Genomic DNA, 13,643 nt, shown 5'->3' with positions numbered 1-13,643 from the left:
GGTGGGGGTGCAGGTGGCTGGATGGAGGAAGGGAGAGTATGGGGTGTAAATATACCTCCTGGTCTTAGTCTGGGCCCTTTGGCTTTCATGGCCTCACAGGAAAACAAGTCTTCTCAAGAGTCTAAATGTGGAGCTCATACATGAAAGTGTGTGTTGTTGAAGAACAATGAGGACTTAGGTGGTTTATACATTTAAGTATATAAAGTAGTTGAGGGCCATTTTTTTCATCACATTTGCTTATTACCTTCGCTGGCTGACAAACTCTACTCTGCACAACTTTATGACAAAAAACCTTTGTATCTGTAGGATTGTGTGTGTGTGTTTGTGTGTGGGAGATGAGAGTGGAGTGTTTAAACACTAGTCCTCACAAGAATTTGCATAGTAGAGACAGAACAAATAGTTAATTTACTTTAAGTATTACTCAAGAGACAATAGTTTGCCTTCAGTGTTTTTTACACTTTAAACCACTACAGGCTATTTGTACTAAAGGAAGGACTAGAAGCATATTTCCAACTTAAATATATGTCAATCTTATTCATTGTCTCTGCAGAACAGCTTTTAAATTGCTATCACTATTACATCTTCAACTGAAGATATTGTTATTTCCTTTAAAATTATATATTTCCAAAATTACACTGAACACAAGGATGTAATAAAAACAACACACTTTATTTACTAGGCAGTATAGAAAAGTATAAAAAAACATGAACACTTGGAATGTATAAATGCCTTTATAAAATCATTTTTGCTCAAAAGCTAGTATAAAAACAAGGCGTATAAAAAGATTGTCTGCTAAGTGTTTGACATGGGCTACTGCAGTCTTAGTAAGAAAACAAAATGCTGATTGAATAAGCATTATACAAAAATACAAAACGATTCAAAGAAATGTTTAAAAACAAAAACCATACAAAAGTTTCAATTCAAGGGATTTGTTTGTAGCAAAAATATAAAACATCAGTGTTTAGTACTCCACTTTTTATGGAGAATATAAGATGCAAGTGCAGCTTGGTCTTACTCTTACTGGGTGAAGCTCATGGTTTCAAACATATAAGCTCATTTAAGATTGTTTTTAAATGTATAAATATATATACTTAGACTTTTAACACATAATGTTTGTTCATTGAATGTTTCCTCATACAGGATTTTGTGAAGGCCAGAAATAAATTGAAAGTTTAAATGAAAACTCCATTTATATGAACTAAAGGTGCCAATGTGGTAGTCAGGTAATACTAATATGGCTGGCCCCTTCTGTTGTGTAAAACATAATCATTCTTAGTTGAATAATGATGGAAGAACAGATGCAGCTGCTCTTGTTCAGTAGTTAAGTGTTTACATGAGGTGGCACAGACCAACCACTTACAATTCTCAGTAGACACAAAAAAAATAATAAAAGAAACAGAAAAGTTTCATGACTGGAATAAAGAGGTCAGTTTTGAATTCATTAATATGCCTTTGGATTTATGATAATGCTAACAGGGCTTAAATACTTTACTTACAACACTGCTCCATTGGCCAATTTTAAAAAAACAACAACAACATTATCATCATTATCAAAACAAAAGAAATAAATTAATCAACTTGTTCTTTATATTAATATCAAAATTCGGAATTAATAATACAGCCCAATGCAAATTATATAGCCACCGTTTCCCATTTATAATACAACATTGATAATAACACAATGACAAGACCAAAAGTAATAGGACGTACAATAGAACCCAGAGCAAATTCTATATAAAAGATTTAAAAAACAAAATAAATGTTTAGTCTTTGGTTGGTTGAAATCCAACAAGTGTGAGTGTAAAACCACCAATGGCATAAAGCCTCTCCCAACTGTTGTACCACAACAAATATGTAATCCGCGGCGCTGCGTCCAGCGCAGGGATTGTTGATCTTACAGTCCAACATGTGTCTCTAGTCTACATGACCAGTGTCCTCGTAGGGTAAGTGTTGATGTACTTGTGGCTCTGCTCTGAGGCCAAAACGTGCTCCTCTGTTTTCCCACAGGTCACCTGTTCCCAGGAACTGAGCTGCTGTTGGCAAGAGAAATATAGGTTGATGAGTCTTGATGAACATTTTTTGTCTCATTTTTTTTTTACCTCATTTGGTTTGTTTGTCACCAGGTTAACGGAAAAAAACTAGTGGCCCGATTTCCATGAAACTTGGCGGAAGGGTGTACCATGGGCCAAGGAAGAACCCATTCAATTTTAGAGCAAATTCTTTTTCACTTTCGTTAACATTGCGAGATAGGGTATGGCCTTGGTGGAGGCCTGCACTCTCTGAGTGCCCTTCTGGTTCAAACTTAGATCAATACATTATTACATAGAAATGTATACACACCTGTAGTGGGCTGGCCATGCCTCTGCGAGGGAGATGGTAGGTTTTGTGCCCATCTTCACTCAATAATGAGCTAGTGAGTAGGTCCTGAATGAAAATGTAAAAAATAAAAACATATCTTAGCAACAAGATCAGTCAAAGTCAAGATTAAGGTTTAAGGATGTTTGTGAGTAATCAAGGATAGCTTTACATTAGAGAACATGAACTGTTAGGTCAAAAGTGAGCTTACAGGTACTTCCTGTGCGGGGCCGTTTGGGGAGAAGAGCTGTGTGTGAAGGTCTTGTCCTTCCCACTGCATACACGGGCTCCCCTCACATGGGGACTCCACCTAGGACCCAAAATACATCACGGTAAATATCAAGAGTCGTGCAAACATGGATACATACAGTAGTCTCAAACAATGCTACTGATAATTAGTATATAATTCATAATAATGAACCTCCACATGAAAACAAATAATTCTTTTGTCAGTCTCACATTTATCTGCATGTTTGTTTTTTACATATGTGTACATGCTTATGTTGAGTGTTAAGTACCTCTTGTTTTATTTTCTTCAGAGGAGGCTGCTCAATGGTACACTCCATTGGCTCCTGCTTGATGGACTGTACCATCTGCTGCTCCAAAGGGGAGTTCTGGAAAAGGCACACATAGGCCAGTGAGTCACACGGACACTTTAGCAAGCACAACAGAAGGTAATATGAAAAATTCAAGACTTGAGATATTTTTCAAAGTCTCTTTCTCACCAGTATTTTGAGGGGTCCATACTTGGCCTCCTGCATGGCCAGAGCTGACCTGAAAGGTGTGGGTGTACAAGGAGATGACTCCAGGATCGAACGACGAATGTTTGGAGTTCTGAACCTGAGAGAGAGAAAGAGAGAGAACAGTTTATAAGGCGTCATTTGCCACAATTCTGCATAATTGCATAATAAAATGTATCAGAGACAGAGCCGCTTACATTTCATTCTCTTTCAGGGGTCTGATAGTGTGGTCGATCGGAGGCTTGGAGTCCACAGGCGAGCTCATTGGTAAACTGTCACTGTCGGAGTGTTCTGGGCTCATTGACTGGTTGAGAAACTGTGAAACAAAAGAAGGGAAACCAATCAGTCAATGTAGCTTTACAGGTTTATTTTGAAGCAGAAACAATCTGGCAGATCATGGAAGCACACCTGGTCTGAACTACAGAAATGGAGAGGAAAGGAGAAAAGAGGGCCGGTGCTTCAAAAGACAAGTCATAGTTACAATTATTGAAATGAAACTAAAAGATGGAAAACAACAGGACAGAAACAAATTCTGAATGATTGGTTGTTGATATCATCAAGGTGGCAGGCTGGTGATTGCATGGATTCTAATCAAACGCAGCTACTTTAACTACCTGTGAGGGTGAAAAGGGAAGGTTTCTGACTGGTGAAGGCTTGGGGGTTGAGCAGATGAAACCAGCCCATGCTCCGAGAGCAGTTCTTGAGCCCTGATTGGGCAAGACCCTGTCTGTTCTGTGAACGCTCCTATCCAAGAGCCCACTGGTAGTGGCCTCATCCACTGAGGAGAGGCTCTAGGAAAAGGGCGGGAAAATATGGGTCAAAGCCCACTACTTGGTAAAATCTATGTTGCTACTTGCTAAGCTATTCTATTTTCATCTTGACACAGTTGGTCACGACACACAAAATTGAACAAAATGTCGTCACGACATGTAGCCCAAGGATAAAGTAAATGCAGATACTCACTGAATCAATGACACAATCCATGAACTCTGGAATAGTATTTGAGAACGTTGGACTGCTGTGATGGCTGTTGTTGTTATTGTTGTTGTTGCTGCTGTTATTGCTGTGGGCACGTGTTGCAGAGGCGCTCTCCTCAGGTAGGCAGCTCTGGTCGAGAGGCAGGGCAGGGGCCTGGTGATGAGGTAATAACATTACACCCTCTGAGCAGTTGGTCAAAGAGCTGTGGCTGGCCCAGCTTGGATAGGACAAATTCATCTGGGGGAGAAAAGGGTATAAAGAGTGAGTTCTAGAAAGAACAGTCAAAGAATAATCATCTAAAAAAAATATGCGCACAGGGTGAGTGTAAAGAAAGTGTCAAACAAGCACAAGAGAGAAAATGCAAGCCCGACAATAAGGGAAGAGGTGTAAAATTTGAGCAGATGAGAAAAAAAGGAGAAAGGGAACTTCAATGTAAAGAAGTGTTGAGTAGAGGGTTGCACAAGGGGTCATGCACACGCGCTAAAATGGCAATATGGTCCTATTTCATCATTTTTGCAGAAACCAACCCCCCAGATGTTTCCTCCTCACACGAACACACACATCCAACCACTGTCCTTAAAGCCAGGGTCAAATGCACATGCTCATAAATAGTGCTGTCACACTTGAATATTTCGAAGCTCACCCGCGCTTACGCAGACACACATGCGACTTACTGGTCGTGATGGCTGGCCCCTCAGCTCATCCTCTGTTGACATGAGCAGCAGTTCGATCTCTTTCACCCTCTGCTCCTTCTCAGGGTCCTCCTCACTATAGTGTCTCTGAGAAAAAGAGAGCAGGAGGCAGATTTTGAGCAACAATTCATCGTGACTTACAATCCCTCCTGTGGCCTTACTATCTAGTCTCACTAGTGATCAATTATGCTGAGTTTTTACCTGTATAGCAGCGGTTCCATGCGGAATGTTCAGGAGGTTCAAATGCAACGCCATGGGGAACGGTATCTGTTAAGACAATCAGAAACACACATCCATATCAAATAAATGAATCGCCTGCACCTACACAATCAGCATCATTTAGTTTTCTTGCTAGCATCCCGAGTTTTAGTTTAAAGCCCACTCACTCTGTGTGTGTCGGAGATGTAGGCGTAGTTGACTTGCGACAAGGGAGGCAGCTGCGCGTGACTGGGCGAGTGGTGAGGGAAACCCATGATGTGATTGTTGGTCTTCACGTAGCCATGGCTAATGGAGAGCGAGGAGTTCTTTGCTGCGATCTGAAGATAGCCCTCCTGTTCCACCTTTCGCCTCATGGTGGAGTTCCAGTGGTTCTTTATAGCGTTGTCAGTCCTGGGTGTCATAAATGACACATATTCACTTACAGGTTATTCATTACAAAACACACCCACAAACATGCACAATGTGAAGACATCCTGGACCTCTAGTGGTACAGGCGCACACACAGAGGCTGCCACAGATCACGCACACAAAACTGATAAAGATACCAGTACAGAGCAATTACAATAATGTCAAAACTAAAGTATCTTTTTTCACCTAGTCTTATTCATTAGCCCTTTCTCTATAAAAACACCCTGTCCTGACATTTGTCTTTTAACCTTATTTCTCTAAATCATTCTGTATTCCTATCTTTCAAAAACAACGGAAATACTTTCCGTATTCACACCTCCATCTTCTTTAATGTTCTGTGTGCTCACTTCATCCCTTTTCTCATTTGTTTCTTCTCTCTTCATTCCTCCTTCAGTGTCCCCCCCCCTCCATTTCACCTTCTCAACCGCAACATTGCACAGTCAACCAACAAGGTTTTAGTGATATATCTAGCTTCTCTTTTTTCACCTTTCTCTCTTCATTCTCTGCCTTACCTGCCGGGGAGCAGTTTAGCGATTTCGGCCCAGCGGTTGCCCAGCTTCTCGTGTGCCTGGTAGATGATTCGGTCCTCCTCCTCAGTCCACGATGTCTTCTTCACCTCTGGGTTCAGGTGGTTGTGCCAGCGTTCACGGCACTGCTTGCCGATACGCCCCTTTAGGTGCTTGGCAATCACCGACCAACGCTTGGCTCCATACTTCTGGACAAGCTCAATCACCTGTGGTGTGTGTGTGTGTGTGTGTGTGTGTGTGTGTGTGTGTGAGAGGAAGAGCATTGAAAAGGAAGGGAAGTAAATGGTTGTGGAGGGGCATGAGGAAAGAGGAAGGAAGGAGCAATAACAGGGAGGAGAGGGAGAAGTAAAGGGGTAGAGAGTAAGAAAAATAACAAGGTAAAAAGATCACAGGTATATAAGGGGTAGAACAGATAGGAGAGAAAGTGACAATAAAAAAGTTGTTAGTCAACCAGACAAATCTCGTAACGTATACATTATGTCAGAGAATGCTTCCCCTCCCCTCCCTCCTTCCCCCTGTCTTTATCTTTGAACATGTAGAGGTGATTGAGAACACCTGCTGGTGAGCAGTGAGGGAGTTTCCAGTGGAACGTTAGCCACTCTGCTAATCATTAAAGTGGCATCTGAGTGGAAATATAACTCCTTTGGACTAGCCCAATAAATACTGCACAGGCTTTAAGAGACTAAGCATGCTACTTGTTGAGTAACATCAACTTTTTGGCAAACTAAAAATGTGCAACAGCAGCCAAGGAGTTGCTACAGAATAGTTTGTTTTACCCTGGATGACACTTGATTGCCTGTTTCCCGTGACTGGTATCCAGCTACGTTACCCCAACATCAAAAGTGGTTCTGCATTACTACTATAATGTGGGTTTGTCATTGATTTTCAATATTTTGTGTGTGACCCATTAAGTCCTGAGGGCATTCAAGTTTTCTAAAAGGCTCTTTTCTTACCCTCTGGTCCTCCTCTTTGGTCCATGGCCCTTTGATGAGCTCTGGGTTAAGAACCTTCTGCCACCTGTGCTGGCACTGCACATCTGTACGATTCTGGTAGGTCAGAGAGCAGGGATTAGTAATCATTCTTATACTATGGGAGATTTTTGTGTATGTGTGTGCATTTGTACATGCATGTGTAAGCACAGGCCTCCTACGTACAGTTAGTAAGCTTGCAATAAGTTTCCAGTCTTCTGATCCATGAAGCTCAACAAGTTTCTTCAACTTCTCATCCTGAAAAAAAGAGAAAACATATTGCAGTTTGTCAGACTCAGTGCAATGAACATCACTCCCAGCAATTTAACACAATAGTCAGTCAATGTGGTTAGACCAGACAACAATAAAAGGTCCTAGGGAATGATCTGTCCTGAGGTCATTTCGATCCAACATGTGAGCTGTGTTAAACATTTTGTATTGAACAGCAGGATTTGAATTGTTTTGACGGGTCTTTGTGTGTGTACCTCTTCTCGTGTCCAGCGTGTTTTGCCAAGGTGGCGTTTCCCTGCCTTGGCCATTGATCCATCATAATCATGTTCATACATCTCAGTCTCCTCCTCATCCTCCTCACTACTGTAAACACTGCAGACAAAGAAAGAAGAAAGACAAAGAGAAATTCAGAAGAAGAGGTGGAGGCTGTGTGAAAAATAGTGTAAGACAATAGAAAGGTAAATGAAAGCACCATAAGAACCTGTCTATTTCCAAACTACTCCCTAATAATCTCTTTAAAGAGTGCATAAAGAACTCAGCCCACTATTTAGTTCATCAGGTGTCAACACAGACAGAACCAGTCATTCTTGAAGGTTTGGGTGCAGGCTTTTAGCCAAGACACCCACAAGAGGAGAGAGAGAGAGAGAGAGAGAGAGAGAGAGAGAGAGAGAGAGAGAGAGAGAGAGAGAGAGAGAGAGAGAGAGAGATAGAGAGAGAAGAACAGCAAGTGGGAGGGAGGGGGGGATGGATGAACAGGTTCCAATGTTTTTGGTTTCCACAGATACTGGGATTGGCACATGCGATCATAATTTCGTGACCCTAGCGTGTTCAGACCTGCAGTGGTTTGCATTGTACAGCACAGTCATACATGCGCACGCACGCACGCACGCACGCACACACACACACACACACACACACACCGATAGTTGGTTAACCAATCAGAATGTAGAGCATGGACAACGTGGAAGCTAAGCAAGATACTTTAATGTCATACAGACAGAGCAACAGGTGAACAGGAACCCCACTGAGGTGTGTGTAATAGAGGATATTTAGAGTGGATTAACTTCCTTATTTTTGTCCATTTACCCAGATGCGTGACTATCTGATTAACAGCAATGACCATACAGAAAAATACACAAAAATGTACAGCAGTCATTTTATGTTTTAAGTACATCAAATGCCGATGTGTCAATTGTATGACATTTTAACATACAATTAACAATCAAACCACTCTTTCCAGAAAAAAAATTAAGAAAATATGATGCCAAATACAAATTGCTGAGTACTTCGTGTACACAAACAACACGCAAACAAAAGATAAATTCACGCACTTAAACAATAATTGGTCAAACTTAACACGCAAGCTCAATGCAAGTAGCCAGATGCTTTTCAGGGAAAGCTGATGCCAATCGATGCTCATCAAGAAAGTATACAAAACGGTAAGCTGGTGAGAGTGACTGAAGTTTAAATTTGTGGCGATTCTTGTACCAAAACATAGGAAATACACAACATGCAGCCACTTTTCGAGACAAGTACACATAGAAGACGCTGTGAAAGCGCAGTTTCCAAAATAACAGTGAGCGCCCCGCTTTCAGAGATGCTGCGGCAACATTTAGGGTGTATGAAAGTTTCATTAAGGCGGGTTTAAAATGACCTTTATGACAGCTATATTGCTGTAGGCTATAGGCTTAATTTACAGATCTAATCTGTAAGTTAAAAACGTGGAAAAAGAAAACGTGTCTCTAGGGCTGAATAGGGTGATGGTCAACCAAGCGCCTATTTTCAAAACCTTCATAAACTAAATGTAGGACATGGAATTGCGTGTTGCAATACATTCAAGTCTGTGAGTGCGTTTTGACAAGACTCTATGCTGCATTGTATTTCATTTCATTATCCACCACAGTCCTACGCTAAGCGTGGCACGCGCATGTCCACCCGCCTAATGTTATTAATCTGTGTGTGTGTGTGTGTGTGTGTGTGTGTGTGTGTGTGTGTGTGTGTGTGTGTGTGTGTGTGTGTGTGTGTAAGAGAGAGACCCCTTTCTCTCTCTCACCACTGACAGCAGCTCTAGAAGCGCACATGCCAGATGACCACCACCTGTCATGGGCGCGCGAGCGAGACACCCACACCACGACTCAGCTTTAACGGCCAAGAAAACAAAAAATGGCTTAACGTTACAAGCACAAAAAGAGACAACTAAAGATTTAATGAAAAAGATAAATAACTCTGTCAATAAGCTGCACCCTTAACGTTAATCCCTCAACTCATGCCGTATTCAACAACATAAATGATGGCTAACGTGAAAAGAAAAACACTAACAGTTAACGTTAACTACGTAAGCTATAAGACGCACATAGAGGGAAAAAGAAAGTTCAAGATGATGCAAATTAAAGAGTAAATGGTCTGTTTGAGTTTACCTGTTTCTCGGCCGCCGAGCCATGTTAATATCTGTAGAGCGGCTCGCAGGTTGCACGGAGCACGTACTTTCACTATCTGCGCTGGGTTTGTTCTCCGGGGGAAGAGGCAGGTTGACATTCATTTAAACTACAGCAGCCTCTACTACTGCTCCTCCCCTCTCCTTTAGCATCCCGGTAAATTTGGCGCTCCTGAACGCGTGCGGCCGAGTGCGCATGTCCAATAAAGTCTACTTCAAATACCGTCCGACGTTTTGAAATTACTATTTAAACAGACACGGAAAAAGTCCGAATTTTAGGTGATATCCAAGAAAGCGACTGCAATTGTAAGAACACTTATATTTCCAGAAAACATATCAACTTGTGCTTTTTTTTTGCTGAGAAAAACCTTAGTAGTAGTCTACCATCTAAACCAAAATCGGTTTATGATGCTTAGACAGATCAACACTATTACATTACATAATACAAATGCCATGATAAAATGTGGCTGGATTATATGGCCTACTGTAAATAAAAAAATGGTGCGAAAGTAGGGCCTCAAGTTCTCTTAATACATCCATGGCCTCAAGCATATAGTGCATTGGACAGTGCCACTATAACATTTACGAAGTATTCTTGAATGCACCACTCCACAGAACATATAGTCTTGTCAAAGGCGGGTTTCGCCTGGTCGTCCGCGCTAAATGCTTTTTGTCAACAATATTAGCGAGTTACCTTCTGATGAAAAGGCGAAGGAAACTAGTATATATCTGGACGTAGTAAACAATTGCGGAATTGTGTTTTGGCATGCGAGGAAAGTTAAGTTGCAATGCTTTCTGTGCTCGCGGCTAGAGTGCTTGCTGGTGTTGCAAGCCTATGCCTACAGCTATTGCAAGACCTTGGTCTTATCATCCGGCGATAAAATGAGCTTTTATGTTCGCCCAGACAAAGAAAGTAATGCAGTGGCACTTCAACTTTTTGCGAGGATGTATTGCACATAACTCATAGGACAACTTCCTTTAAAGCACACATAGTGAAGTTGTTCCTCAAGTTGTCATTTGAGAATCTTAAACGGCAACTTGCTGATGATGTCTTTGCATTTATTAAAAATGATAATAATTCACATTTACATTAGAAACGAGTTGATCCTGTTTTTCAGCAACCCTCTCTCAATGATGGATGCTAAAATAATGCTCCTTCAGCAGCTGTATCTTCTGTATTATTCTGTAATAATGCAATTGGCCACCAAGTATTATGATTATCTTGTTTTGGCTGAGTTCTCCGTTCTCCCTGAGCCAGGACTGTCGTCGCTCAGCCATTCATTAAAGGGGTGAGGGTGTGGGGGGATGATTTATTTGTATAAATGTGTCTTCTCATTGTATTAGTTCCTCCATACGCGACCGTATTGCCCTGGTCACTTGTAATTACCATCACCCCAGACCAGCCTATTGTACCAGGGCAGTCATCATAATAGTGGCCTGATAAAGGACTACATGTACACACTACACTCATTACTATTTGATGCAACAGGGTGGACAGAGTGCTTAGCGAAGGGAAGCACTTACTGCGGACAGAGAAATATCAAGATAGCCTACAGGACTGGACATGCAGTATAGCATGGAAGATTTTATATTTACTATTATTCATGCAATCTATTGATGATCTGTTGGTTCAAAGGCTATTTGTCACATCAAAAATGCCAGGTTGCAATGGCTGTAGGCTTCAAATCCTTTACACACCTGTGTACACAAGCACTGTTCCAGTCATTTTCTCCTTGAGGAGGTGGCACTTCTAATCTATTCAAAACATATTTTAATTATATAGCAGCTATCCTGCAAGATTGCAATACAAGATGCCCCACAGAAAGAAAGGTGGACTAGTGACATAGATACAGCACAAAGGTATTATTAACCTGAAAAAAGAAGCAAAATAAGTAACCTAAATCATACTTTATGTACAGTAAAACAAATGTGTAAATTATATTTTGTCTCCACTTGTCTGATTTGTGCGCATATCTGTAAGTAAGTGCCTTTACCTTTTTTCTGCACAAGCCCCAAATGGGTCTTTTCCCTCGAGGGTAATATTAAAAACTACATCTTGTTATCTGAAACCAAATTGAATGAAGGGAGCCAGGGTATGCAAATTCCCCAGTAGTAGGTTGAGCAGGAAGCCTGAGACCCATTGCAGTCATCATAATAGTGGCCTGATAAAGGACTACGTGTACACACTCATACACTCATTACTATTTGATGCAACAGGGTGGACAGAGTGCTTAGCGAAGGGAAGCACTTACTGCGGACAGAGAAATATCAAGATAGCCTACAGGACTGGACATGCAGTACAGCATGGAAGATTTTATATTTACTATTATTCATGCAATCTATTGGTTCAAAGGCTATTGTAACATAAAAAATGCCAGGTTGCAATGGCTGTAGGCTTCAAATCCTTTACACACCTGTGTACACAAGCACTGTTCCAGTCATTTTTGCCTTGAGGTGGTGGTACTTCTAATCTATTTAAAACATATTTTAATAGTAGCTATCCTGCAAGATTGCAATACAAGATGCCCCACAGAAAGAAAGGTGGACTAGTGACATAGATACAGCACAAAGGTATTATTAACCTGAAAAAAGAAGCAAAATAAGTAACCTAAATCATACTTTATGTACAGTAAAACAAATGTGTAAATTATATTCTTTCTCCACTTGTCTGATTTGTGCGCATATCTGTAAGTAAGTGCCTTTACCTTTTTTCTGCACAAGCCCCAAATGGGTCTTTTCCCTCGAGGGTAATATTAAAAACTACATCTTGTTATCTGAAACCAAATTGAATGAAGGGAGCCAGGGTATGCAAATTCCCCAATAGTAGGTTGAGCAAGAAGCCTGAGACCCATTGACTCAAAGCTGAGGAAATTTGCATGGGTGCGATTGGACAGGTTAAGGGCAAGTATTGTGATGGCTGCCGCCTTTGCAAAGCATTGTGTGCAGGTTGGCTCATTTGAATGATTTTTAATGATGGCCCCTGGGCTTGAGATATCACCCCACCAGGCTTTCGGATCCAGAGTTCGGAAGGCCAAACATGTGTATTGTTAATTGTATGTGTATGTAAAGGCCTGCATTGGAGAAGAGTTGATCCCAAGTCAAATAGTGAATGTGATCCTGTATGGTTTTGTGGTTAAATAAACAAGCAAAGGATTCATACATTATTATTGTTCTGCGGTACATTGAAATCCAGCAATCATCATTCAGGAACATTATTTTTTTTAAAGAATATTTTATTACACCTTATTGCCTAATGAATGCATACTGTATGGAAATAGATAATCAAATGTAAAGTTTTTTTGTTTTGTTTTTTTTAGAATAAATTTAGTTTAACTAATTCATCACTCCCTTTTAATTTCACAATTTGTTAATTTAACATGTGTTCTTTCATTGACTTTAGTTGTTTGGACCACCTGTCACACTGCCAAAGGTCTAGGTTTTGCATTTTCCACAGGAGTGAGTTCCTGTGAAATACTCTTCCCATGATGCCTAGTGCCTAAATTATGTAAAGCATTACCTCACTGCCAACTTTTGGGATGGACGTCACCCCTCACCCACTTGCACATAAGCTTTGTCTTCTACAATTACACCAGGCTTAATGTTTTCAGATTTGCATGCTGTTGTTGACAGATTTGCAATCCTTTGCTTTCACTTGTTTCCATACCATTGCCATCCACTTGCTAACAACTATTTTGTGCATCTGCTAGAATTGAATAGAATTCAGTTAGAGAGGAAATATGATGGATGCAAACCATGAAGTGTATTAGTCATTCAATTATATACATTCTACGACTTTTAAACAAAGCACCCATCCTCCACTGAGCCGCTCATTCTTCTCGCAATCTGTCAATCCATCTGTTTAATCCATCTAATCAGCCCAACATTAATTCTCTCAGAAATCCTTCTTGGCTGCCACTGATTCATTGATCAGGCTTTCTGTGAACTCTGTGGCCACATCCGCAGCACAGATTTGACCAGAAAGTGTTTAAAAGGCATTCAAAGGAAACAAATGTTCAGATCCTGTGTAGGTGTGAAAATCACACCCCAGCCTGTAGCAGCACAAAGGCATATTCATCTCTAAATATGACTGT

At 40.9% G+C, this 13,643-nt stretch overlaps 1 protein-coding gene across 3 annotated transcripts; it reads right to left on the bottom strand.

Moving 5' to 3' along the window:
- Positions 1 to 648: 648 nt before the first annotated feature.
- myb (v-myb avian myeloblastosis viral oncogene homolog) lies at positions 649 to 9,720 on the bottom strand. 3 transcript variants are annotated; one of them, XM_031322308.2, is made up of 16 exons: positions 9,536 to 9,720; positions 7,373 to 7,490; positions 7,074 to 7,145; positions 6,873 to 6,965; positions 5,905 to 6,125; positions 5,152 to 5,374; positions 4,967 to 5,032; positions 4,748 to 4,852; positions 4,059 to 4,310; positions 3,710 to 3,886; positions 3,293 to 3,411; positions 3,081 to 3,195; positions 2,874 to 2,969; positions 2,567 to 2,665; positions 2,341 to 2,424; positions 649 to 2,033 (listed from the first exon to the last, which is right to left on the bottom strand). In XM_031322308.2, exons 1-16 carry the CDS (start codon positions 9,655 to 9,657, stop codon positions 1,920 to 1,922), a joined length of 2,076 nt encoding a protein of 691 aa, XP_031178168.1. In that variant the 5' UTR covers positions 9,658 to 9,720; the 3' UTR covers positions 649 to 1,919. The 3 variants fall into 3 exon arrangements, with proteins under 3 accessions (XP_031178168.1, XP_031178170.1, XP_031178171.1); XM_031322310.2 differs by having other exon boundaries at positions 649 to 2,030; XM_031322311.2 differs by lacking the exon at positions 3,710 to 3,886.
- Positions 9,721 to 13,643: the final 3,923 nt, after the last annotated feature.

This window comes from Sander lucioperca, chromosome 19 (assembly GCF_008315115.2).
Source record: "Sander lucioperca isolate FBNREF2018 chromosome 19, SLUC_FBN_1.2, whole genome shotgun sequence".
Lineage (NCBI taxonomy): Eukaryota > Metazoa > Chordata > Actinopteri > Perciformes > Percidae > Sander > Sander lucioperca.
This window is presented reverse-complemented; position numbering and strand designations above follow the sequence as displayed.

Coding starts and splice junctions, on each gene's coding strand:
- myb (XM_031322308.2), bottom strand. CDS start 9,657: ATGAATGTCAACCTGCCTCTTCCCCCGGAGAACAAACCCAGCGCAGAT. Junction 4,311..4,747: donor GGGGCCAGCCATCACGACCA/GTAAGTCGCATG, acceptor TTTCTCCCCCAG/ATGAATTTGTCCTATCCAAG. Junction 2,425..2,566: donor GCCCCGCACAGGAAGTACCT/GTAAGCTCACTT, acceptor ATTTTCATTCAG/GACCTACTCACTAGCTCATT.